At 44.9% G+C, this 27498-nt stretch overlaps 2 protein-coding genes across 4 annotated transcripts; one reads left to right on the top strand and one right to left on the bottom strand.

Annotated features, from left to right (window-relative positions):
- On the top strand, window positions 1-4683 carry FAM180B (family with sequence similarity 180 member B). Its single transcript, XM_009682796.2, has 3 exons — window positions 1-847; window positions 3021-3100; window positions 3731-4683. The coding sequence occupies exons 1-3, from the start codon at window positions 781-783 to the stop codon at window positions 4172-4174; spliced, it is 591 nt and encodes a 196-aa protein (XP_009681091.1). The 5' UTR covers window positions 1-780; the 3' UTR covers window positions 4175-4683.
- Window positions 4684-6212: 1529 nt separating this feature from the next.
- Window positions 6213-25434, bottom strand: C1QTNF4 (C1q and TNF related 4). 3 transcript variants are annotated; one of them, XM_068945613.1, is made up of 2 exons: window positions 25324-25434; window positions 6213-7736 (listed from the first exon to the last, which is right to left on the bottom strand). In XM_068945613.1, exon 2 carries the CDS (start codon window positions 7729-7731, stop codon window positions 6628-6630), a length of 1104 nt encoding a protein of 367 aa, XP_068801714.1. In that variant the 5' UTR covers window positions 7732-7736; window positions 25324-25434; the 3' UTR covers window positions 6213-6627. The 3 variants fall into 3 exon arrangements, with proteins under 3 accessions (XP_068801714.1, XP_068801712.1, XP_068801713.1); XM_068945611.1 differs by lacking the exon at window positions 25324-25434 and adding an exon at window positions 24975-25147; XM_068945612.1 differs by lacking the exon at window positions 25324-25434 and adding an exon at window positions 10030-10093.
- Window positions 25435-27498: the final 2064 nt, after the last annotated feature.

Genomic DNA, 27498 nt, shown 5'->3' with positions numbered 1-27498 from the left:
GACAGACACCTGCTGCGAAAGGAGTAAGATGAAGTTTTGTCTATGTACTTCACAACACCTAAGGCAGACCTTGCTCAATGTGACCCAGAAATCTTGTCCCAGGAGCAGATGATACGGTGCTAAAGCCTGACTGGCTCTGATCCTTGCTGTTTGCTAGGTCATTATATTAAGTTCTCCCTCCAGGAGGTTTGTTACAGAACTGAACAAGTGACATTTCTTCTGCCTGCTTGTACATTTTGGCTGCTACTGCCCCACCATGAATCTGCACAGACTGCCAACCTTTTCCTTTTGTGTCCTTTCAGGATTGTTTCCAGGTTTTCAAACTCAGTAAAAGGGAAAACTGAAAACGAAGCCAAGGAGCTGAGTAGAAGTGTCAGGGAGATGGGATGGAGGCACTGCGCAGAGGGGGAAGGGACTGGGAGGTCCGCCTACTCTTTGGAGGCATTAATGTGTTTAGTGAAATTTCTCGCAACTAACAACTTTCTATAATATGTCGCAGTGGAAAAATGATCCTTTTGAAGAGGAGCTTAAACGATTCTGCCAAAAACTTTACAACAAGTCTTCAAGTTTCCAAAACATGATGGAAAGTATTCTTCGGGGTTCAAGTTCAATTGCAAGCCCTTCCCAGGACTGGAACCAGAAGTAGAGAAAGATGGAACTGTTCCAACAGAGGCTGCTGGGATCGGGAGAAGCAAGGAAAGAGAGCACAGCAAACAGCTCGCACTTCGCACACAGCATTATCCGCAGAGTGGATGTGAACCTTTGCTGGGCACAGCTACTATGGCCCAGGTGCAGCTCAAGGCCTGGCTGATCCTGTATGCATTTGCTGGATTCCAGAGACTGACAGGTAGGAAGGGCATCTGTTAGTGATGTGGCTTCTTGGTTTGGCAAACGCTTGTGCAATTCCAGCGGTGCTACATTTTGTCTGCTTCTTCAAATACAGCCAAACGCATCAGTAAGCTGTGCTGACATAGGCAGCTCTGGGTTTGAGAGCATATTAACTGGAGTCCCAGCTGGGTTCTGTTCTTAATGAGGGAAAGAAATAAGGAGTTTATCTCCACAGAGTTTTGAGGATGTCTTACTCTGAGTATACACTACTTATCTGATCCCTGAGTGTCTTACTTCCTTTCACAGTCTGTGCTAATGTCTTACCCGTCTGTCACAAATGATTACTAGCTGCACTACCTCCTATAGTGTGCCCACATGTTCAGTGTGGGAGACACTTATGCCCACTCGAAAGATGAAAACCTGTGCTACTTTTGGTGGCAGGGGGAGAGTTTTTCTTGGGTCTTTGCTGAAAAAGTCTGCCGCTGCAATAATGCTTGTGGATTTGCTAGATGATTTTTGGAAAAAAAAAAAAGTCAAATGATAAAGAAAATAAGGGACTATCCTGCCAGGTTCAAAAGACATTTATGTTATTATTTTACTGCATGATTTGTTATGTCTTGTTTAATTTTTGTGTTACTTTACTCAAAAAAAAAAGTCTAACACTGCATATACTTATGAGACAATTTTAGTAGGTTTTAATAAGAGCAGTTTGGTGGCTTTCAACAAATTCACTGACTTTGCAGCCAATTACATGTCTTTCAGTAGAGGTATCTGTGAACTTAGCTACAGGAGGGTGAAACGTGGATCAGTTAGCAGAAGTTTCAGGTGAAGTAATATTTTTACCTGAGCTATAAGCCTTAATAGCACATCCACAGCACAGGAGGAAGCAGCAGCTAGCATCCCAGCTCGCGTTCCAGAAAACACAGCTGGCTTAGATCAGGGAGCCTGCAGCTGTGTACAGAAACAAACCTCCTTAGTCAGAGGGGAGAGCAGTACACTCCTGCAGGCAGCTCACACATCTCCCCGAGAAGCTTTAATCAAGGACGGAAGATTGGAAGTGGATTGGTAGTAGTCACCACACACATACACAATTAAACCATTTTTTTTATAAGCACCTTCTGACATTAACTCTTGAGTACATAAATTTTTAACATAAATTTTCTCTCTTTCTTATGAAAAAAAACCTTTATCAGTACAAAAACAATTAAAAAAAAAGTGCCAGAGAGCTTACTATTTTTTATTAGCTTTTCCCTTTCTGGTGCTTCAGTCCTCATGCCCAGAGCCAGTCTGTGATTCAGACTGGCTGCCTATGGTCCTCTCTTTCATCTCTCCTGACTGGAAGGATGAGCCTATAACACGTAGGAGAGGGTCTTGGTTACGTGACTACCCTGATAACACAGAAAAGGGAGGGGTTACAGCCTCCCTCTCAGGGTGCTGGACTGAGGCTGCTTTTTTTTTTCTTTAAACAAAGAAAGAAAATTATATATAAAGGCAAAATAAATGCACAAAGTTAGAGTAGAAGTTTTAGAAGAATTAGTAAATGAAAGTTGAAGAATTTTTACGATTAATACGACTCCTATTAATAAACTCCCACTCCTCTGACGCAGTAGCAATTTTCCCCCACTTTAAATGATGTCAGGCGGCCCACCAAGGAATTAGCATAATAACATAAGAGCAGCCGTGCTGGATCTAAACTGATTTTTATTACCCTACTCTTCTGGCTCTGTCAGTGGCTGTTGCAGATGCTTACGGAAAAAGTATAAAACCAGGATAAGCGTCAAATAATAAAACCACCAAAAGTTCTCATAGCTTCCAGGCGCCCTCTTTTCACTGGGCAGAATTACCTTCTCCTAGAAAAACTAGAGGCATCGGTCGAAGCTCCCGCTCTGACCAGCCCTCAGCAGCAGGGCTTCCTCCCCGGCTAGCACAGCAGGTGCCTTCGCTCCCATAGGCTTTCGCTCTGTGAGCAGGCAGGCTCATCATCCCTAAAGCTTACACTTGCCCCCATTAACCACTTCTGCCCCTCTTACAGCGCCTGTTTTGTCCACCAAAACCCTGTGGTCAGCGTCTGTTGTATCTGGCAAACTGTGAGCAGCAGCTCAAAAACGTTGAAGACGTTATTGACAAGCGAATAACAAAAACAAACAAGGGCCGAGCTCGCGCGCTCCCAAACTCTGTCTAATGTTTTCCAGATGAGCATCTTTACAGCGAGGACGGTGCCGGGGTGAACGTAGGCCACGGCAGGCCGGAGGACGCCGACGTGCTGTTGGAGGTCGCCGGGGCGCGGGGCCCGCGGGCCGAGGCACTGCTAGCGCCTGCTGCTCCCGCCCTGCCGCCGCGGAGAAACTCCCCCGTGCTGCTTGTCTGCCTCGCTCGCCAGCGCTTGGAAAGCGCCGCAGCGATTATCTAATTGCATGTGCACTCACCCTGCTGAAGCAGGGGTGCAGCCCAGCGAGGCTCTGCCCTCTCCCTCGCGGCCGCAGCAGAGGTTGCCGGGGGGGCGCTGGAGGGTCCACGAGCGCTGAGGTGACATCCCCGCCGGGCACCCGCGGCTGATCCCCCGCCACCTGGGCTCGTCTCCCCGCTCGGAGGAGGGGGCCGGCCTGCCCACTGCCCTCCAGGACCTGCCTCTGCCACAGCCGCAGGGCTGGGGGAGAGGCGGCCCTGGGGGTGGGGGAGCCGACGGGGCGGGGGAGAGCCCCAAAGGGAAGGCGAGGTGTGGGGCAGAAGGGGTTTGGGGCTGGCAGGGATGGGCTCAGGTAGGATGAGGAGGGTCCTGGGCAGCCAGTCAAGAGCGTCCCTCTCCCAGTCCAGCCCAGGCTGGTCAGAGCTGCAGAGGGCCTCACAACTCGGTGAAGGTTGGGGCTGGGCTTCCTGTTGGCATGCTGCTCTTCTCTTCCAGATGCTCTGGGCAGGGCTGGAGATTGAGGCCAACATGACGGTCCGGCTGCGGGATGAAGAGCTGGCCTCCCTGCGCCCAGCACGGCGGTTCCTCCAGATTTTGGTGGATGAAGTTCCCAAAACACCGACACAGATTGAGCAGCAACTGAGATATTATTCGCTGACTGATACCCCTTTACCTCTAAGGGAGTTTGACCGTCTCCTTTTCACCAGTGTTTACTGTGCCTATCAGATTCGCTCCATTCAGGGTCTGGATAAAAATCTCTGGATCAGTCTTTTCTCACAGCTAGTTGATGAAATCTTTCGCGATCTCTGCAAGGGGTTTTGCCCTGCAGATTCCACCCTCCTTCTGGCTTCCTGGCCCTGGAAGGAGAAGCCTCTCCATTTAGCATCGCTAAAGCAGTTCTATCACTCCAACCTGGCTGGGACCAAGAGAGACACTTAGTAAGAGAAACTGCCCTAGCAAAGGACACACCTGAGTTCAGCTGCAAGCTCGGTTGTTTTCAATGCAGGCAATCATTCCACATGATGCAGGATGCTGTGCCAGTGCACCACCCCGTCTTTGTACTGCTTTCTGCATTGTGCTGCCAACCTTCTAGGGATATATCCACAAGCTGTCATTTTTAAATGAAATAGGACAAATCTGCAAAGTGTATTTCACCCTTTCATCTGTGCTGTTGAAGTGGGCTATGCTGAGGAGGCCGGGTTCTTTAGAAGTGTTACCTAGCTCGATCCCTGATGCTTAATGGCCGGGGGGGGGGGGGGAGGGGGGTCCTGGCATTGTCTTTTCCAGGGTGTTAGCACTGGCGTACCAGCTGAATTCATCCTCGGTAATTTAGTTTTGCCTCCTTATAGTCTTTCTGTGGTTTCAGCTGAAGACAGTATTTTCTCTTCTCGCCGGGAACTGAGTAGATGCTGTTGTGTTTCACCATAAAGGTGATGCATTTAATTTCAGATTTCTGCTCGTGTGGTATCACATTTTATATGTCTACAGTCATTTCTCATATTGTGTATTCATTTTCCTTAACCAAAAACAAACAACTCCCCACACTCACACCCCCAAATATACGTATTCCGTGAAGCTTTCTGGTATACATATATCACATTTGCATATGTATACTGCTTGTATCAGTTATAATTTTGGAATACACTTCCTTATATCTCATTTAAATTCCTAAGGATCATGACCTAGTTATTGCTTCAGCAGATTTTACCTCTTCTGTGAAATCTTTCTGTTCAGCTATGGCACTTTACAAGCTAAGTATAATAAATATACAATCTCTGTCCTCAAAACCAGGAACGTAATTATTTTGTAGAAAGAGAGCATTTACATTTCTCTGTCTTACACACTGTAGTGTAGAATTAAGTGAATGTAATTAACTACCCAGGAGAGTTTTGATTTTTCATTTGTTTCTACTGGGTTTCCTGCTGCCATCATAGGTGCATTAAATTTGAACATCCATTCCCTGCACTTAGGTGGGAGCCATAATTCCCTTTGAGTCAATATACTTTTAATTTGTCACGCTCAGCAAAAGAGAAATGTGTGGCATTCAAAGTGAGAACTGCTACCTTTTGACCTAGTTTATTTTTCTCCATGCCATGGTTACCCAACAGATGGAGAGGTGAGACAGCGAGATGGGAATGAGAAGCCTGGAAGCAAGGTGTCATAGAGAATGGTTTTAGAGGTCAGATTAGAGCTATAACTGGAGAAGATGGATTTGTACCGTTTATAAGGCATATTTTTTCCAAAGGATGTAGGAATTAAGATTTATGTCTTATTTAAATTCTAACTTCAAGACAGCTAAGGTCTTCCAGTTTTATGCTTTTTTTTTTGTACACATTCAGTTTCCACCCTTCATGCTTTATCTGAATATGTTCTCAGTCTTTAATGTCTAGGACATGCAGAAGCGATGGAAGCAGAGAGTGGCTGCAAACAAGTTCAGTTTGAGAAGAGAACTTGACTAAAAGGCTGGGTTGGGATGGCACCAGTTCATGAAAATATTGTCTTGCTAGAGAACATAAAGTCTGAGCTATGTGAATGTCTGGATAAAGGTGAGGCTTTGGCTTCATGACTCAGATACAAATGTACTGCTTTGAATTCAGGATTTCATTAGGGTCCATTTAGTTCATAGAATTGGTCCTTACTCCTTTACAAGGGCTAGAAGTGTATATTTTGTTTGTTTTTAAATTTACTATTATTTTCATTAAATGGAAGCTGAGATTCTCAAACACAGCTTCTTGACTTCAGCAACTTCAGATTAAGAAAAACCCCAAGTATTTTGAAATTTGCAATAAAATCATAAGAAGTACCAACACTTCACACACACAGCTGATCCTGCATAGAATACACAGACAGACTGGCTCCATAACACATACCACAGCTCGTACAATCGCCGTGTTTCTTTCTCTCCTGAATTGGTACCTCAGGCATTTACAAGCACACAGGTCTCACAGGTAATAACAAAGCCAAATCTCAGCAAATCTTACATCTTTTCTTTGTATTTTATTACATTCATTTGCATTACATTTGTTCCCTCCCCAGATATGCAAAGAACATCTTTTGCTTTCTGGATGCTAGGGATCTGCAGTAACATTACTGCAGTGGCTCTCTGACCCTCAGCATCTCACTACACTGCCCCACCCCTGCCCTAAAACTACCTCATGCTTTATGCTTAAATCAAACACTAACACGGGACACACACATACATCCTGAAAAGACCTTTCTATGGATGAATGACAGACACTGCAATGGCCCTGCAGCCAGGGCACAAGCGCGCGGCATAAGGAAAGCACTGGACACATATCAGCATGCTCAAAGTAGAGGATGATACCTGAACAGGAGCTACACACAAGTCCATGGCACCTTGGCTTCTCTTAATGCTCCCATCACACCTGCATTTAATTTTCTGACCCTTGGGGTGAGCTGGCACCCAGAAGCTGCTTTGACTGAGCCTCTGAATAGATCAGGAAGCCTGTGAAGGTGATGTACTTGCCATGGTTGCTGTAGGCACCATAGCCATCATGCTGATGGCTATAGAGCCACACAGTGTCCCCATATTGCAGGGGCAGCATGATACTCTGGCTCTGCATCTCTCGCCTCTTGGAGTGGTTGTCATCATAGATCATGGCCTGCACCTCATTGTGGTTCTTCATAAGTTTCACCGACATGGTCTTAAAGGGCATTTTACCAATGGTGAAGGAGAAATAATATGCACCAGGTATACGACATGAGAAGATGCCACTAGAAGAATTGAAATCTTTTCCAATATTCACAAACTCTGTGTCAAATGTGATTGGTTCGTGCTGGGTTTGCTTGTCATCTGTCCCCAGGAGACTTTGCGAGTGAGCAACAGAAAATGCAGAGCGAGGGTCTTGTTCCCTCTTTGGCTGATCAGATAACATGTGTCGCTGTGAAGCCTCATTCTGCTCTCCTGGAAGTTGCTGAATGGTGTGATGGGGTGGCCCCAGCTCCTGAGAGCTCAGAGCATTCTGGAAGAAGGCAGACGTGTCTGGATAGATTAGATAGCCATTGAAAGTTGTATAGGGGCCCACATTGCTGTAAAGAGCATACTTGGGGTCTCCGTGTAAACGCAGCCACACTGTGTCACCGTAGTCAAGCTGCAGCATGGCACTCTGGCTGGCTACCTTCCGTTCCTTGCGGTGATGTTCATCGTACACAATCACCTGCACCTCATTCTTGTTTCTCATCAGCATAACAGACAAGTTTTTCTTCGGGTATTTCCCAACAGTGAAGGAGAAGTAATAGGCTCCAGGGATCCGACACCGGAATAACCCAGTTTTCGGATCAAAGTCATTGCCAATGTTCACATACACTTTGTCAAATGTAATGACCATTTCAGAGCTTCCTTCCATGCTGCTGGTTCTGGCTACAGAGAAAGCAGAGCGGAACTCAGTACTTGTGTCTGCTGGGAAGCCATCTGCAGGCAGAAAAAGCACACACCAGAGGAGGCCAAACAGCAGCTGAACCTTCAGGGTCATCATTGTATCTGAAAGGAAAAAGAAGCACATTTTACCAGGAATCTCATTAATTTCCAGCTCATACACCAGCTGAGACCCAGACCTGACTCTTGCAAAATAGACATCAAGGTCTATGTCCAGTACTGAGAGGTCTCCAGTGCATTCTCTGATCTGTGTCTGGGACCATATCTCAGTTCAGATCCCAGCACCTTTTGAAATTTCCCCAGTAATAACTGGACCTTTTTGTCGTGTACTCATTGGAAGAAAGACAATCTTCTCCTTTGACACCCTGGCTATCTTACAGCTTTTCAGCAAAGAACTGCATTGCTCACAATGCAGAAGGATCTCACAGCTTGCTGGGGTTTTGCCAGAGCTCCCTTTTGTAATGCTTTTGTTCATAGGACGAAGGAAGAAACAAAGCCCTACACAGAACCTGCATTATGCAACTGAGATGCAGCTGAAGGGCAGGGAGAAGAGGACATATGCTCCAGAGATTCCCATGCAGATGTCACCGCCTGGCACTGCACTAGCTTTCACACGGTGTAGAAGCTGGAAGCCAATAAAGTTGGTAGGCCCCTTTATTCAGACAGACTGACGGGTTTTAACCAGCTTCACTGTGAATCTGTGAAGGGTGTAGAGAAGCTGTGGGAAGAGGGATTGTTTAGGGAGGAAGGATGAAAATGGAGAAAGTAAATGAAATGAAAAAAATAAGGAAAATAAAAGGTAGAGAAAAGGCAAGTCTCCCAAAGTACAGTATCACAGAGAGGGGACTGAAATACTAGAAATGGGGAAACAATTTGCTATTTGAAGAGTAGATCAAAGAGAAAAATCTTCTTTGACCCTTAAAAAGGGGGGCTACATTAGGAGCTACTGGGATTTTTTGCCTCTAGTTTCTGTGATTTTCTGGAGTGAGGCCAAAAATCATCTATTAGCGCTTTCAAGCTGAAAACAAAACTGCCAGTCATTCCAGTGAGAAGCTTCTCTCTCTGTCACCTCTCTGTGCTTATTAAAATATCATTCAGGCTGGGAGGCGACTGCCTGGTTTGCAGTCTGCCCCATCTGTCACCCTAGAACTGGTGCCTTGCCAGACAGCAAACAATGAATTCACAGGCCAGCAGAACAGGAGTAAAACATGTTACTTATTGGGGGGGAGGGGTGAAGATAAATCCTGAATTATAAAGGATAAAGATAAAGGGATAAGCATTTGAAACAACTGAGATGACCTAGTAACAGAAGTAAAGCAGATGGAATCCACACAGACTGTGAGATGGCAATGGGACTCCACTTTGGCAAGATGTGCTAACTAAAAAAACACATTAGCAGGAATTCAGTTTGACCTACAGTCCTTGCTCCTTCATACTTGAGAATAAAACTGAAATCTGAAACAAGAATGAATTAAATTCTCATCTAATTACATGAAAAGGACATACCAGCAAAGACAAAAAGAAATATCCATCCATGTCCTGATTTTACATCACAAACATCTCACAAACATCTCAGTATTTTCCTCCCTGCCCCTGAGATGCTTTTCCTAACTTAAAATGTTTCCCCTGAACACATCCATTGGACCTCACAGGCTGCACTGAAGGGTGCTGAGAGAGCTAGCCAATACCATAGGAGGCCACTGCATCATCTTTGAAGGGCTGTGGAGATCAAAAGAGGTGCCTGATGACTGGAGAAAGGCAAATGTTGCACCATCTTCAGAAAGGACAAGCAAGACAATCTGAGGAACTAACAGCCACTTAGCCTCAATTTGGGCCCTGGAAATATCATGGAGCAGGTCTTGGTACATCCAAGACTGGGATCCAGTAAGGGACGCAAAGATAATTAAGGGACTGGGACCAATCAGCATGGATTACCCAAGGGTAAATCATACCTAACCAAACTGATTACCTTCTATGATAAAATGACTGTATCTGTGGATGAGAAAAGAGCTGTGGAGGCCATTTACCCTTTAGCAAGGCTTTTGATACAGTCCTCCAAAGCATTCCTGTATCCAAGTTAGGATGTTACAATCTAGGTAGGTGGTCTACTAGATGGGTGAAAAACTGGCTCGGTGGTCAGACTCAAAGGGACATGGTTAACCATTTGTTTTAGATATCCTCTTTAATATTTTTTATCAGTGACCTGAAGGAGGAGACAGAATGGCTGTTTGTTAGTGTTAGATGACACCAAACTGCGGCAAGGGAGAGGAGACAGTCAACAAACTTGGGGCTACAGCTGCTATTCAGAGGGACCTAGACAGGCTGGAAGAACAGGCCAACAGAAACTATGAAATTCATCAAGGACAAATGCAAAGCCTTACACCTTGGATGGACTCACCCTCTGCGCTGATACAGGCTGGGGACTGACAGGCTGGAGAGCAGCTCTGTTGAAAAGGACCTGGGGGTCCTAGGGAACAATGGGTTATATATGAGTTAGTGGTGTGCCATGGAAGTGATGTAGGCTAACAACTCACCGGGCTGTATCAACCAAGTTTAGCCAGTAAACCAAGGGAAGTAATTATTCCCCTTTACTCAGCGTTCATTAGACCACACCTGGAATGCTGCATCTAATTTTAGACCTCCCGCACACAAGAAAGTGGATATACTTGAGTGAGTCCACAGGAAGGCCAACAAGATGGTTGTGGGCTGCAGTACTTGCCCTGTGCAGAAAGGTTGAGGAAACTAGGCTTGTTTAGCCCTAGGAGGAGAAGGCTTCAGGGGGACGTATTAGTAGCTTTCCAGTATGAGGAGGTCACTGACAAGACAGGGCCAGGCTCTTTACTGAGGCATATGGTGGGAGGACAAGGGACAGTAGTCAAAAATGAAAGAGAAGGTTCAGACTGGGTATAAGCAAAAAATTTTCACCGCAAAGATAACGAAACATTGGAACAAGTTTGCCCAGAGAGACTGTGGAATCTCCATCCTTGGACGTTCCAAGACCAGACTGGATAAAGCCCTGAGCAGCCTGATCTGCATTCAGTGTTGGCCCTGCTTTGAACAAGAGGTTGGATTGGAGACCTCCTGAGACATGATTCCTGATTCTATAACAACTGATTCCCACAGCTTCTGCCTTCTCAGAGCTGAAAATCCACGGCACTACTAACCCCTACCCATGACACATACAGCTAAAGGCAGCTCTGAGATTACTTTTATCTAGCAAATTAATTTAAGAAAGCATTTTTAATGGAACTGTTAAGCCACGGCTAATTGCCATGCATCTGCTTTCATGCTCTTAATTTTTCCTCCCTTTGCCTTTTAGTTTGAGAGCTCCTCAGGGCAAAGATTCTGTCTTCTCCTGTGTCTGTTCAGCATTTGGCCACTGTTGCAGTTTAAACAACACTAATAGGCCCTAACATCCCACCAAGAACTAAATCCCAGACAGTCACACTCTGAGCTCAGCCTCTGCTTCAGCAGAATTAGGTTTGCAGAGAGCTCTACATCTAGCACTGCAGGCTTGTGTCAGCTTCCAGCTTGGAAAACCAAGCCCTAGGCAAACTTCAAAGGGCTGTTAGAACTCTTTCTGATTCATACTCAACCATTATTATTGCACTGATCACCACAGTGTGGCTGCACAGAGTACCAGGATGATTGTGACATTGCTGCAAGCTCTTGAGATGAGAAATGACAGGAAAGGATTTGGCATTTGTGTTTTCAGCCACTCTAACCAGCCTGATTTTAAAGCGCTGCCTATGTTTTGGAGCTTGCTTAGTATATCTGGGAGTCAGGGAATATATCCTAAGCAGAGCACTGCTGACAAAACAAACACAAAAAGACAAAGCAGTTTAATAAACCCTCCAGTGAATCTGGCCTAATGTTCCTTCAGATGACAACTACCCTTGTTTCAGTTCCAAAACTAATTTCTCTATAATAAGGTCACTTTGAAAAAGGTTAGATCAGTCAGTTACAGTTGCAAGGACTCTCTGCTGCTGCAGAGTCCCTTATTTATCAGCTCTTCCCAATAACTTACTGGCAATTAATTTAAATAAGGCAGTTAATTATGCTGCGTTGCCATTAGCATGTTGTTTCCTTGACAGCTCCTACTCACCATTCTTAGTACTATTTAGGTTCTTTACCTATTTAAAATAACTTAGAAAGCATCTGATAGCAGCCTTTCATACTAAACAAGTCTAAGACTAATTTGCCAATCATTAAGAAGACTCAGACAGCTATAATGGTGCCATAAACAGGAGCAACTCACAACTTTTGGGCTTGAGTGTTCATGCAATAAGATTGAGAGATACAGCCTCCAAAATGCTCTGTTGCTCCCCCAGCAACTGCATCTGTTGCTCAAGTCTTTTACTGTGATGACTTTCCTCCAGCGAACTGTCAGGGAACAGACAGCATCAGGAGTTTGAGGCTGGTCTTGGGCACTATGGGATCAGCCTTAAGTTCATGCTATGGCATTAGTCTTGCAACTGCAGAGTAATGTGAGAGACCCAGGCCAGAGGTGGAAATCCGTCTTCACCATGGGTCATGCATGGGTCATGCAAAGCAGCTATGCTACTCCTTTGTCCCCAGCCCTGCTGTTCCTTATCATGGTAGTACCTACAGTGTTACCACAGAAGCACACAGTGAAGCTAAGCAGACCCATGGGATAAACAAGATATGCTAGTGCCTTTATACCAGGCTGTACCAACAGGGGACAGTGGCCTACAGGGAAGAAGAGAAGAAACTAATTTTGGAATTGGAGGCGCAAAGCACATGACGGAGCTAAACCGTTCTCAAAGGCACTGACATTAAATTAATGACCTGAAAAGAAGGTACTAAAATGGCAGTGACTCACACAGCAAGACAGGAGTTGCAAACCTTTTTTGAAAAGAAAGAGAGAATTCACCATTTGCATGACCCAGGAAACTTAATGAATAGCTCTGTGCTGGCTGGAGGTGATTTTTCTGTCCTGGAACAGAATCAATCCACCAGCAGAAGGATGATTAGCTTTATCCTTCCACCGAAATGCACAGATTTAGAAAGGCATTTTCAATAATAGAAAGGTGACCCCATTCTAGACTTGCAGACCAGATCTTCTTAAAAAACTCACCCTTCCTTTTTTTCCCAGAATACTAATGAGCTAGATTCTCTAGTCCTAATTTATGCAAAAGTCCTTTAATTTCAGTGGGAGTTTTTCCCATATGAGCAGTGAAGAATAAGACGTAAAATTAAAGTGAGGCACTGCAGTTGGATTAATTGTAAAAGTTCATAGAATCCTGTAAGTTGCAAGAGGGACCCAGCTCTTCTCACCTCTTACTCTAATACTTAGGGACAGTTGCAAGTGTTTCAATTATTTTAATCAGGAGAAGCCTGTGTAATGAGCAGCCTTCCTGGCCTTTGGTTAGCAAGATTTTTTCTTCCCAGATACCACACACTGTCTGTTCCATTCACCAGATACAGATTACAAGTATCAGAAAATGATGCAAACCTGTCACTTCTTATAACATCAAAGAGAAATTAGTTGCAGCAGTTCCTCGAAAGCAAAATCTGTATAAAGGGTACTTTGTGACAAATTCAGTGATTCACTTATGGCTTTGGCCTTTCTCTGCTTTTGATGAATGTATTTTTTTTGAACTCTGGAACAATCCTCAGGGATAAAACACTGTCTGAAGCATTTCAGATGCTTTTTTGAACCTATAAGCAATACTTTGAACCGCAGAACTGTAGGGTACTAAAATATAAAGCTACTCATTTTAAATGTCTCCTTGAGTCAAAGGAGTTTGTTAACGTAATAAGCTGGCTTCTGTGTACTTGAAGATCTGTGGAGAGAAAAAAATTCTTTTGAAGTACCCCAACTCCAGGCATACTCAGGAGAAGGAAATGGAGAGACTGTATTTTAGCAGAAACTTCTAATGGTAGTCTGCACTCCCGAATATTAACGAAACCTGCTACATTTCAAACAACACCTAACAACTCTGTTTAAGCTAGAGTGTGATATATAAGATAATACATATGCACCACAATAGCCATGATATTAAGCCTGTTCTTCCTGTAATAACATTCAGGAAAATTTGGTATAAACATTTGTAGTGCCAGGGTGACACAATGTGTCATTTCTTTTGACTACTTACATATATGTAGATACATTAATTTAGATAAGCAAAGTGAAGTTTTAACAGAGAAGATGGTTGAAACACACCCTAGATAGGAGCCAGGATTTATTCCAAATGACTAAGGCTCTAAAATGTGCTACTGATTTTCAAATGTTGGTGACTTTTTAAGCGAACAAATTACATAAATCCAGCCTCCACCACATACACACTCCTCTAGCAAACAAGACTAAAAGAGGCAATGAGAAGAAGCATACTCTGACACTGATCAGAAGTTGAAAAAGGATGGAAAACACTGTCAGAACATTAAACTCTAAATTACAAAATGAGTGTTGAATACTACGAAGTTGTTCCTCACTTGCAGTTAAACCAACTATGGCTGCAATCACATCAGCAGTAGGTAGTGAAAAAACTAGCCATTGCTTGGAATGAGTTCAGCGGTAAACGGTTTATGTGAAAGCATAGGGTAGAGAAGGTTGGGAACCACAGCTTTAGAAAGCCAGAAGCCTCTGTTACCGTACAGTATTTATTTAACACTGTTACCTTTAAACATAGATCACTGAGACCACTTCAAGAGAAGGAATTTTTGCTTGGATGCAGTTACAGTAATGCCAAAGCTAAACCACCTCTTTTCCCACCCTCAAACCTAATTTCCTTTTTTAGCCTGATTCATGTGTGCATTTCTTTCTTCTAGTATGCATAAGATATGCTAAGGTTGTGGAACTAGGCTTTGTTGAAGCATCCTATCTCTGCAGGAGGAACTGGATTGCTGCCCCAGAAGGCAGATCACGCTGGCATAAAGGATTAACTGAGACGGTTTGGCCTGGAATACCAGGAGCATTTTGGTTAATGGAAGAAAGTAACTGACACTTTGAGAGCGTATACCATAAAGAAGACCTCAGCTAAGAGAGAGAGAGAGGGAAGCCCCAAAAGGCAAACTGGCTGGAACAGAAGCTAGCTCTAAAGGGACTGATAGGCACAGAGACCTTAGAAAATGGAGCAGAGGGTAACTTCCTTGTTTCAAGGAAGCCAAGTAGAGGGAGGACTTTTTCACAGAAGTCCTAGTTTTTTATCCTAGGACCTTTGTCTCAGGAGGTAAAACCATATGAAGCACATGGAGGCTGCAAAAGAGACTGGTCCTGCAATAGACCTACTGAGGTGACAGACCTAGACATCTTATGAGAGAGAATTCTTAACATAAGCAGCACAATTCAGGCTATTCGGAAGGCAAATGGGAAAAATATTTAAAAATGAACAAGGCTTAATTATGGGGGGTGGCTTTGTGATGATTTTACATTAAACTTCTCACTTTGCTTATATTAAGATATTTATATTATGGTAGCCTGCAAAGACATTGATAGCCTGCTGGAGTGCACATTGCTGGGCTCTATAGAAAAGCAGTCAGAAGATTATCCATGCTTACAGTTGAGAAGATGTAGGATAGAGGAAATGGATAATAACAAGCAAATGAATCATAAAATTTGTTACTTTTACCATACAACTTTTACAACCATAAGAGAGAAAAAAAGAACTGTAGGATTAAAGCTGCTAAAATAAAAGAGTCAGCAAAAAGGCAATTCCATTTCATCATCTGACCAGCTGGAATCAACAGGCAAGATTTTTTTAGTACCACAGCAGCGTTAAAGGAGAATGTGAAGAAGAAGGTGGTAATGGGAGACTCTCTTAAGAGGTTAAGAGTTCTCTTACAATAAGAGTTTGGACAGGAAAGAGAGAAATGTTCTTCCTGAGAACTAAAGAAGCATGGGGACTTTACAGGGCTGACGGAGAATGAAAAAGCTATTTAGACAGCCATACTAAACACAAGCTCATTCTTAGGTTTTCCTGAAATAGCGGTGCAGCTCGCTCATTCTTTCGTCATTTACTATGGTTCAGTTTTGCCACCCCTTTGTAGCCTTCCTTGGCTTAAGTTGTGGTCACTGCCTTAAATATATTCCCCCCCAGCGAAAGAACGTTTAGCTCTCAGGATAATCCCCGCTCCTTCTGTTAACAAATGAAACATAGGCATAGTTCATAGTAGTTATTGTTTTATGTTCTTAACTATGCTTTTCTCTCTGTGTCTAATTAGCAGTTTCCTTCATTGTAACTGAGTGAGGCATCTTTCCAGCCTCTCTATCCTCATCCTCCCACCATGCAGACCAAAAAGGAGCTTCTTATTCTGTTCTCAAAGTTGATATCCCATCTGTCAATTTTCTTTCACTCCTTAGTTGTAATAAAGACCTATAGAAATAAAAGCAAATATCACAGTGAGAGTAACTGCTCCAGCTAGGCATAGGCTGTATTAGTTTCATTTCATGTTCCTTACTGCCACCTTCATTCGCATCCCCAGCCAGCCAACAACAGACTTGCCAGGTACAGTAGCAGCAACTGGGGCAAATGATCTCACAGTAAGCCTTATGCGTTCTCACCTCGTCCCCTCGGCAAGAATGAAAACAACTGTAAAGAGAGGTTTATCTGTTCTTAAACTAGGAACCTATGGAACCTGCCACCCACTAAGGTGCCCTAAACATTTACGGGAAAGCCATTTTTGACTGTCTCTAGATTACAGGATTCACATCATCTCTTTACATTTTCCTCTTGAAGGTTGTTGTGTGTGAGGCTGTGGAGATACCATTATGAGATGTTGGAACCTGTGGCATACTACCAAGGTTTGTTCTTCATCCTCTCTGGAATAGTTATATGTGCTCAATTTCTCTTCCATGAGTTGGTGCTCCTGTACTTTGTATCAGTCAAGATACTATTTCAGTTTAACTGCTATGTAAGGTCCTACGCAAAAATAGGACATGTTTTAGATTTTTCTTGCCTGCTTTCTTCTCCAGCTGTATAGCCACATCTTCTCTCCCTCTCTATTTGGATGGACACATAATCCTCATTTTTCCTGGAACTTTGTGCCTGGTGTAGTTGCTTCCAGCTCATCTGTTCCCCAGCTCACTGGAATGCTGCCCTCTGGTCTCTGCTCTAAGACCTGCCACATCGCCCACCTGGATAAAAGCAAAGGGGGATATGCTGGTTCTTGCCGGCTGATCATCAGATCACAAGTTAGCATTAGCCTGTGGAGTACAATAACCATCCCCTAAGGAAACTAATGGATAGCTAAGTGCCAGCTGGGATTACACACAAAGACAACAAAAGTATTTTTGTATCCTAGTCATGTCTGAGCTCACTGATTGCTAAGAGTTTATTTAGCAACGCAACCAAAGATGTGGTTCACAAACCGAGTACCTCTGGTCCTCTCCTTATTTATCTGCAGATAATAACAGAAAACTTTCAGAATGGATCGGATTCAGTTCCCTTTGGACGGCAGCAAGTGCAGCTCGACAGACCAATTTCTAATGCTGTGTTTCACCAATGAAAACATAATTGCTTTGGCCACTTTATCCAATCAAATGCTGTGCTTAACATACTTTAAGAAAATGTCACATGCCATTGATTGGTGTTCTGACAGTAGGCTTCACAAATCATTCTGGACAAACCCTATCCTATACTGAGGCATTTGCCTACAGGAATTTTGCTTTTCTGGGGTGTTGTTTTTCTTGTCTTGACAGGTAAGGCAAGAAGGCATGCTGTCTCTTAACATCTGCCATCATACTCGGCCAAAAAAAATCACCTTCATTTCTTTTCATACCCTGCTGTTTCATTACTGTGAAGATACTCAGAGAACACTGTGAATTGCACTGCAGTGCTGCTCTTTACTGCCAACATGCTGCAACATCTCAATTTGGAAATTCACTGAGCTCTGGTTTAGTGAAGGTGATCAAAAGCACTAAAGATCTGTATACATCCATAAGCCCTACTTCTATTTCTGCGCTAGCATCTTCCTTTCTGCTCCTGTTGCTGGGGCAGGACACAGGCCTGAAGCTGGAGAACTAAGAAGAAACAACCATCCTGCACTCAGCACCAAAGCAGAGGCCAGTATTATTCCAGGATAAAAACTCTGCTCTCCCAAGCTCTGTTTTTGAGAAAGGGAGGTGTCAATGAAAGCACACATATACTAATGAATTTTTTTTTTTTCTGGTTCTATTCTCTGCAAATGGTCTAACATGACAATCCTGTTGCTTTCATACCCAGCAAATTGGTAGATGGATCAATAAATAATCATTTACGGAATAAATATTGCATGTGACTTCTCCCATCTTTGTCATCAGCCAGTCTGTTGAGACCCCTGGGGTGGTCAACAAAGAAGTCCTATAGTATACATAATGCTCTTTAGCATTACTTGCTTTCCACAAATCAGGTCCATCAATTTCTAGGTCCAGCAGCATTCTGTTTCTTTTATGTCTGCATACACAGCCTCATGAGTAGCAAAGCAGTACTTCATGTTAGTCATTGTAATGCTTGTTCATAATGACCGTTCACAATCAGCAATGTCTAGTTCCCCATTTCCAATGACCTGTCCTGCCAAATCACTTGTAATGAGATCTCGCTGGGAAATGATAACTCTCAAGTGACCCAGGGGATGCCTGTAGAGAGCTGGAACCTGGGCCCTTCCAATTTTTGAGACATTTTACTGATAACAATTTCTTGGAGTGCTGCATCTGGTATAAATGAGACACTCCGAGGCTGTGAGTCAACAGCTGATATCTTCAGGAAAGCCCCAGTTTCTGCTTCCATTTTTGAAACTCTTGAGTATATTTTGGTCCACAGGTTTAACTAGTTTGTCCTCTTTTTCAACAGGAAGCTATGAAGTTCCTCGCTTCTGAGCTTGGACTTCCCTGCGCAAATCTGATAGAGAGGTGCTGCAGCCCACAAGCCACAGTACAATCTACTGCCCTGGTTGGAGGAACAGGGAGAAGCATTTACTGAACAATCTCTTCAGTACACTCATATAATTTTACAAAGCTTATCAATATCTGCTTTCTGGATTTACATTATTTCTGGTACTTCAAGAAGGCCAGCCTTCTCTTGTTGGGGATATAAATGTTTGTGTGACTATTTCTGTAAAATTTATCATCTGCACTGGGAAGGCTTTTGCATCACCATCAAAAAACATGGCTGGACGCTGCTGTTCACTCTTCAGTTCCTCATTCATAGGGAGAAAGCGCTCACAGCCTGTCAAGTGCTCACAGATTCCAGTCTCATATGCGTGATCAGCCAGTTTCTTCCTAGACAAAATTGCCTTTGCTAGCCTGAAGCTGCTGCCTCTAATCATTTCTTATTGAAAGAATTTTGCTAGAATACTGAAAGTAACAATGGCAGCAACACAGAGCCGGGATTTACCTGGTCTGAACACTGCTGTTTAGATGCCTTATTTAAAGCTGGTTTGGATATTGCTACACTACAGTAAATGTGGTATATACTGTCCGAAGTGCCATTTGCAATGGCCTACACATTTTCCTCTCAAACCCATTGGGAAATTTCAGCCATGCACCCTGAAACCAAATGTTGATATTCAGTTCACATTCCAAGTCAGTGCTCTCTCTACCCAAATTCTTTCAGTCCCACATCTTCCTTCCAGCTATTTCTGCCTAATAAGACAATTATCAACACCTTTTCAAGACTTTCCAACAGCATATTACCCTCTGCAGAACCTCTTCTAGCTTGTTCAGTGGTTTTCTGCCCAGCCTCTCTCTCAGATTTCCTCTCAGGCTTCACAGAGAACAAACCTTCCGTGTTGTTCCCTCCTCCTGTTACTAAAAAAAGGAGTTCTTTTACACTATGAATCATTTGCGTCCCTCTCCTTCCAGAACCACCTTGTTCCAAAGCTGAACCTAGCCTCGTATCAGGCTACAGGAAACCTTCTCTTGGATACCCCTTCCCTCTCTCAAATAAAGACTGGATTGGGAGATCAGTTACAGTCATATAAAAAGTGAAGAAAGCAAAGCAAAGAACGGGAGAAGGAGGAGAGCTGAAAGAAACCCATACAAAGCAGTAGGAGCTGATGTGAATCACTGGTCAGTCCTTGGTGACATGTCCTTGGAGGGAATGTGAATTTACTCCAAAATATCTGGAGCACCAAGTGACCAGCTTTCTAAATAAATCATTATTTTTCACTAAGTAGTCAAGCACCCATGAAAGATGAGGGTGGAAAAAAAAGGGCAATCAGAGCTTATACAGTGTTACACTTTGTACTCACATATCCCAGAGTAAATCAAAATATGAGGGTTTCAAACAATTTGCAGTAATTACAGTGCAAGAGTGTTTAAACTGCACTGGATTCCAATGGTAATACGCTATGGTTCATTGAGCAGCAGCTCAGTGAAAATAACCTTCTGAAGAGCAGAGCCTAATTCTTCATTTTCTCCTGTCTTGTTCATTCAACAGAAATTCTTTCTAGCAGTCACTTTGTAGCCTTTTGGTCCCAAGGAGTATGTCTTCTCATATAAAAGATTCCCAATTGCCTAGTTGGTATAAAAAACACTTCCAGTCTTCCCGGTATGTCTTTAGCTTCTCTCAGACCTTTTCTTTTGTCTGAGTGGAAGAGTCTAAAGTCAGGAGAGAAATCTTTCTCCCCTTAAAGGATTAAAAAATTCTTTGGTTGGACTCAAAGTGTGCTCTCCTCAGGATCTTATGGACAGCTCATCACTACAGCATCCAAAAGAGATGATCATTTCTCCCTTAATTCTTTCTACCTAACTCCTCACAGAGATCCAGTATTTTTCACTGTGCACAGGGGACCATCTGTTCCACTTATATTAAACAATATATGTTAAACCATGAGTACTAGAGGACCTAGATTTTCCCTCCCTGGAGAGATGCCTAAAAACATCAATTGTAGAACTGTGTTTCATTTTGTTCTCGTTCCGAATGCTGCTCTTCTATTTCATTTTGTCTCTGAAAAAACATTTTTGGACTATGGTCTTTCATTCGAGAAGTAAAATATTAGAATTAAGGTAAGAGTTTGTATTTTCAGTTCAGATCATTTTGCTAACAGATGAGCCTCGTTCACTGTTCTTTCTCCATATCATTCTTTTCAGCATTCATAAGACTCAGTCAAGCAGCTGCTCCAGGGAAATCAGAGTGTCTCGTTACCTATGTCTTCTCCAAAAAGAGCTCTTTTAACCGTCTTCTAGAAAGCTGTTCCTTTTCTTTCTGGCTTTTTTCAGAAAGTACTGCATTGTTGTATAGGGACTGTGCTACCCTTGAGTTATTAGGCAAACATTAGAATGGGGCTAGCAGATAGCTTTTACTTCATTTACATTAAACAAGCATGTTGCCTTCACAAAACGATAAAATAATATATCTGGAAGGGAACTGAGTAAGTCAAATAGTCCAATGTATCTCCCCACAATAGGATTACTATCCTGATTTCATTCTTCAGAGATAATTGTCTAACTTGTGCTTAAAGTGATGGAGTTTTCACCTCCTCCCTGGACCAAATATTCCACAGTTTTATTTTCCTAGCACCTAGAAAGTTATTCCTAAAGTCTAAAATAGTCTTTCTTTCTGCTATTTCTTACCTTCTGTTATATTATCCTACTAGCTTTCTTGTCTTTAGGCTAAACAATCTCAGTTCTTTCAAACCTTCTTTGTAGGTCATGTTTTCCAGACATTTGATCAGTCCTGCTGCCCTTCTCTGGACCCTCTCCAATTGGTCTATACCTACTTCAAAGTGTAATGGCCAAAACTTAACACAGCTGCAGCTGACACTTTAGCAATGCTGAGCAGAGCAGGAGGACTGCTTCACGTGTCTTCCAGGCTTTTACATATCCTAGCAAGATGTTTGCCTTCTTTTGCAACAGCATGACATTGACTCATGTTCAGCTTGTGATCTATTATAACACTCAGATTCTTTTCTGCAGAGTTGCCACCTAGTCATTTGCTTCTCTCTTGTGCTTATGCAGTTGATTACTCCTGCCTTGCGTTTTTCCCTACTGAATTTTCCTAGCAGTTCTTCCAATTTGTGGGAATAATTTTGAATTCTGATTTCTTCCTCCAACATACTTCAAGTCTCACTGTTGCATGACACTGGCAAATCTGATACACCCACTCTTTATATTACCATCCAGGTCATCCAAGAAAATATTGAACAGAAGCAAATCCAGGACACACTGATACAGCTATCAAATCAATGTTAGGCAGTTTGTGGCCTGTCCAAAGGAGTAGAATAGCCTACAAATACACAGATAACGAATCTTCCTGTATTTATTTAAAGAAGATTTTCCTGTTCAGAAAATCAGGTTTACCTGGTCCATAGACTCTTTCACCTGCTATGCTCTGCACCTCGCCACGGCAAATATTTAAATTAATGTAGAACCACGATTGAGAATCTCAACTTTTCCTTGAAAACAAATTAAATCTCTCACCCTTATTTCACAAAAAAATATTTTAATATGTAAAATGAACATAAGCCAATTCAGTGACTTCTGTCAGAATCTGTTGGAATCCTGAAACAATGAATGGGAAAGATGTGGCCAGCTCTCTTCATAGACTTAGGGATATATTTAAAACGCCATAATTTATTATACTCACTGTGGATTATACCAGCAGCACATACTGGAAGAAGTGCACTGAAGCACCTGGTTGATTTCAGAGGACTTTAAACATTTTCTTTGCATCTGCCTTTGACCAAAGGACTGCAAGTTCTGTCCTCAGAGCTCAAAACACTAGTCAGGGTGATCACAAGCAGGCACATAATAGATAGGTAATCCTTTGTATGCACAGGAATAAAGATGGTCTGGTATTCCTTTTAATAACTCTTTAATAACCTGAATCTCTCGTCTGGCTTTGTCTCTCACTCCAGTAACCACTTGCGTAGCCTCTCCAGATTCCTTACCCCACTGAGGGAAGGTTTTCCTGGCACTGTGGCTGAGGCCCTGACACAGCAGAAAATACCCCTGGAACAAGTGAACCAGATGTTTGGAGAAAGGGGAGAAAGAGGACTTTATCAACCTGCACTGTTTCCTGATGTGGTGTTAGCAATTGATTACCAGCCTCTGGAGTAGTCACTTACTGCTTTGTTCTGTGATCAGTTCCCGATGCTGGCTGAGTCACCTCTGCTAGAAACCTCAGACCTTTGATTAGATGCAGCAGGAATTCCTCCTCTGTTCTCTAACCTGTCTGGAGGAAGTATGCACTCTGGGGAAGACAAGTGATTGACAAGAGAGGCAGCAGCACCGCAGTTGTGTAATACTGGCTTATCTCATCTGAGCATTGAGCAAATGTCCTTTCATGGGAGTGCGGGGTGGGGCGGAGGGGGCAAAGTAAAACGCAAAGCAAAGCTGAAAGGAATAATGAAGTCCTGACTTGAAGTTTCCTGGAGGGAGATATTTCCCAGCTGAGAACATTAACTTCCCAGAGGTACTCTTCATCTTGGAAATTCACCAGCTGCCACTATCAGGTCACTTTACTTCAATGCACTCTGCCTATAACTAACAGTAAGAGTGCGGAAATTTTGGTACGATGACAGTGAACACCTGGAAGCTCACTGCATATCTGCTTTGCACTAATACTAGTGTCCTTCTCTTCTAATCTTCATGATATTGGGTGTTGCATACAGAAGGTTGAAACTATCTAGCCTCTTCACACCTTAGAGCGACAGCATTTCTCTGCTTGTGTGCCTGTGTTCATCTGGATTACTATCCGACACAAGAGTGAAAATTGCAAGAACTGGAGATCAACAACTGGCCTTGCTGCTGTTTGGAAATGCCTCTAAGACTAAAATGAGAATATAAAAGCTGTAGTATACCTGTTTGACCACAGATCAAAGTACAGTAATCCTATACTTTGATAAGTATAGCTGCTGACCACTGTGGGTCCACTCTTTCTCCCTTATTTAGAAAATGTGAATGGCTCTCAGTTTATCAGTGGGCACTCTCTGGAGCCAAAGGAGAAGAGCACAGCACAACCGACAGATGATCACGCTAGTAAAACATAAATAACAACAAATGGGATTCCAAGTTTTGCCACCAACTCTCTGTCTCCAGTGTATGCCATTTCTGCACCTGTCTCTTTATCTGTAAAACAGAAAATGTCCACCGCACTGACAAATCATCACATTTAAATCAATCCCATGCTGAAGGCACAGGTCCTCCACTATGGAGACCACATGCGCTTTGAAGGCATTCATTCCTCCAGACAGCAAATATGAATCTTATTTCTAGAATCTAGTGTAATACCTATTCAAGGTTCTGGTCACAGCTACATTATGGCTTTTAGGGGGGAACACAAAGAATGTAAAGGGTAATGCTGCCCGACCAGGCATCCTCATTTTCCCTTGACATACCTTTTACTGTCATAAATTAACCCTTGAGGACGGCTATTCAAGCAAACAGCTGCCATTGTGCCTAGATAGCATCACAGACTCAATGGCAAAGTATTTCAAAGCCTTTTTACGCATCATCTCCCAAGAGAAGAGAAACTGCAGAAGATTGCAATGACACCTGAACGAATAATTGAAGCAAGGCTCATTCAGTATGTGCATAAACTGAAGGGCCACAACGCTGCCTTCTAGCCAGCCAGTAGCGCAGAAACTGCCTGAGTGCCTGGTAGAGGAGTCACCGGGAGATGCCGACCCGTTTGCCTAGGAGCTCTTAGGGAGTGGGCTGAGGAGACGACAGGGTGATTGTCAAGTACCCGGCCAAGGATTAGGCTAGATTATCTGCACTTCGCAGAATCGCCCAGGTATACCAGTCTCCGGAAAACCCATGGGACTCAGTTCCCTCAGGAAGCTGAAGCAGGGATCCACGCAAGTTCCCATCTGGGAAACTGCCCCTGGGGGAAGTTCCAGGATGGCCTCCCCCACGGTGGCCCCGGGAAAGTGCTCTAACCGTGCAGAGCGGGGCCAAAATTTCATACCCCTTTTCCACATAAACTCTAACCGTTTAATACTGGCGATTTAAAAAAAAAGGGGGGGGGAGGGGGACCGGGGAAGAGGTGCTAATTCAGGTGTTTCCCGCTAACCTGCTGGCCTGTGCAGCCTCGCAGCGGGGCGGGCAGGGGGCGCAGCCCGCGGCCGGCGGCTCGGACAACAAAGCGCGCCCGGGCGCCTCGCACCAACCACGGCCGTTCCCGGCGCGACAGCCCCGACGGCCCCGCTGCCTCCGCCGCCGGTGCCGGTACCGCTCCGTGCCGCCGGCGCCGGTGCCGGTACCGCTCCGTGCCGCCGGCCTCCCCCCGCACAGGCGCCGCCGCGGGGGAGGCCCGCCCGCCGGCCCGGCCGGCGTCCCCCCCGCAACCCCATAACCGCCCCCTCCGCCCGCCCCCTGCCCGGCCGGGGGAGCTCAATCGCGATCGTTTCCCCTCCAGGTGCAGCCCGGCCGCGCCGGCAGCGACTCCCCCGCGACGGTACCTGGGGCCGCGCGGCGGTTGGCGACCGTTGGCGGCGGTTGGCGGCGCGGGGCTCTGCGCGGAGCCGCGGCGCTGCCTGCGCACTGACAGCTCGGGAGCCGCCGCCGCCGCGGGCCGGGGCCGGGGCCGGGGCTGCGGAGGGGGCGCTCCGACACCCGGGGCTCCGGCACCGAAGCAGTGACAGGAGGAGGGCCCGGCGGGGGGCGGCGGGCTCGGCTCCCCTGTCACACCCGGCAGCAAATCGGCGCTCCGGAGGCGCCGGTTCCCAAGGGCCCAGCGGGAGCGGGAGGCAAAGGAAGGGCGGGCGGGGGGGGGGGGGCACGGGGAAGCCGGGCTGGGCTTTCCGTTACCTTGCCGGGAAGGAGCAGCGCTGGGCGGCGGGGCTGTGCACCGGGCGGGAAAGCGGCGTCTGCGGCGGCGGAGGGAGGCGGGGAGGAGCGCCCTGCAGCGGGGCGGCGGGGGCACCGGCCGGGCGGTGCTGGCGGCCGGGGGGCACCGGGCAGCGGGCCGGCAGCTCCGCGCCCTCCCGTCCCGGGCGAAGCGACGGGCGGAGCAGCGCCGCCAGCCCGGGAGTCCTCGGGCAAGTTTATGGAGGGGAGGAAACTGTGTTACTTTAAACGATATAAGAGGGGGAAAAGACAAGCTTTTGGTTACCCGACACCTTGTTCAGGTCTGACCTTCTCGCGCTCTGAAGAGCTGTGAGTCCAAAAGCTTCTCTATAGACCAGCTGTATTGTTTGGTCTAACAAAAGCTCTTCTCTCTCTCTCAGGAAAGCTTGTCTTGCCTTAGATCATCACCTCAGAACAGCAAGGTTAATACTGGTTCCCTGTAAGGTCTGCATTGATTTTTGCTGACAGCAAAATAGCAGGCTTTTCACATTACTGTTCTATGCTGAACAGCAAATTTGGGGCTTTGTAAAGCATGTTTATTGTTGTTAGTCCAGTAAAATCTTCTAAGGTCAACTTCCAGAAAGAAAATGTAGAGATTTGAACGGCTAAATAAAGTTCTGGCTCTCCAACACCAAATTTCTTTTCCTCTCCTTCCTGCTTTAGGAGATGTAGATGCCAGTGCACCCATCTCAGAGCATGCCCAGGGCCCCTGGCAATGCTTCCCCTAGAGGATGCTGTGCCTTTGCTGCCCTCCCTTTGGCCTGTGCCACCTTCCAACCTCGGCTGCCACTTAGCACTGCTCTGGCAGGCGCCAGGATCTCCCCCTGTGCTAGCTGGTGCTGGACTTGTGCACCAACACGTATGAACCAGTTCTGACATCAGCCCTTTCCACTCTCTTCCTAGGTGCCAGAGCTCGCATACACAGTCACGAGGCTGATCCCCAACCCTAGACTGTGAGAGCATGAAAAGAGAAAGCAATAGCTTTTCTCAAAGACAGGAAGAGGGCTGGAATGACCAGAAAGTGATTTCCTCTTTATTGCAAGGATGCAATTTATAGCATCACAAGAATTTGCCTCCACCCTTTCCCCCAATAGCATGTCTATCGTGGTGTCCACACCATATTAAATATATGCTACTACATAAATCCTCCCTAACCCTCTCCCCACCAGTGGTTGCATCTGCCTGTGTGTTATATCCTCCTCCTTCTGCCATCCTACAGAGCAAAACCAAGGGGAAGGTGACAAGCAGAATGAGATGCGAGTGAGTTAGAGGCTAACCTTCATGTGGTTTTGGTAACAACAGTCAGCTGAACAAAGTATCCTGGGTGGGCTCACATCCAGCTGGTACTGCTGGCTAAACATATTTTGTGCTCTCTGAACAGCTTCTTCAGACATTTCAAAGGATAGATTACCCAATACCCAATTTACGGTTCCTGGAGGAATGAGTGGACCACTGCTTCCCAGGAGATGAGCATGCTCATCTTGAGCATAGCCCTGATAAATGCATTCCTTTAATCACCTAGCAATGACAGCAATGATGAGTAATTTATCAACAGTATGATAGTGTTGCCATTCTAAATATATATGTTGCTACTGGGGCCACGATGATTGCGTACTAAGATATGACAGTACTATAAAAATATCTGTGAACTAGGCAAAGTCTCTGAATTGTCCTCTGTAAACTAGCTCTGCTCTGCCTAGACCAGCTGTGCCTCTTCTCCACCAGTTTTTTCCTTCTCATTGGAATCATGTTGCAATATGCCTTCTCTGCCACAGCCCAGGGGAGGCAGAGGGGGGAGAACTGGACTGCACTTCTCCCATCCAGTAGTACCCAGCCCACAAATTGACTCATTTTTTCCTGGAAAAGTGTCAAAATAGAGCAGAGCTGCCTTATCTGTCCCTAGGAAGGAGGTAGGTGAGGGCACAGGTTTTGTGAAGGGAAGGGAATGTATGTCCCAGAAACTGAGAAGGGAAGAAGGAAAACTGCTAGATCTTCTAGTGCCCTCTCATGCTGTAGCCTTCACTGCAATCTTCCCCACAAGGATATATCCCCTGAAGAAGGCCCCTGAGAGCACCACGGTGCTTCTTGGTGTTAGTATTTAGTATCATGAAAATTCTCATGGTATAACTCATCACT

This window comes from Struthio camelus, chromosome 5, assembly GCF_040807025.1.
Source record: "Struthio camelus isolate bStrCam1 chromosome 5, bStrCam1.hap1, whole genome shotgun sequence".
In the NCBI taxonomy this organism is placed as follows: domain Eukaryota; kingdom Metazoa; phylum Chordata; class Aves; order Struthioniformes; family Struthionidae; genus Struthio; species Struthio camelus.
Note: the sequence above shows the minus strand (reverse complement) of the source record. Positions and strands in the feature narration are given on the sequence as shown.

What these genes read in the sequence shown, in the direction of transcription:
- FAM180B (XM_009682796.2), top strand. Translation starts at nt 781, where the DNA reads ATGGCCCAGGTGCAGCTCAAGGCCTGGCTGATCCTGTATGCATTTGCT. An exon ending in TGGATTCCAGAGACTGACAG is followed by an intron (nt 848 to 3,020) that starts GTAGGAAGGGCA and finishes AATGTTTTCCAG; the next exon opens with ATGAGCATCTTTACAGCGAG. An exon ending in ACGCCGACGTGCTGTTGGAG is followed by an intron (nt 3,101 to 3,730) that starts GTCGCCGGGGCG and finishes CTTCTCTTCCAG; the next exon opens with ATGCTCTGGGCAGGGCTGGA.
- C1QTNF4 (XM_068945613.1), bottom strand. Translation starts at nt 7,731, where the DNA reads ATGATGACCCTGAAGGTTCAGCTGCTGTTTGGCCTCCTCTGGTGTGTG.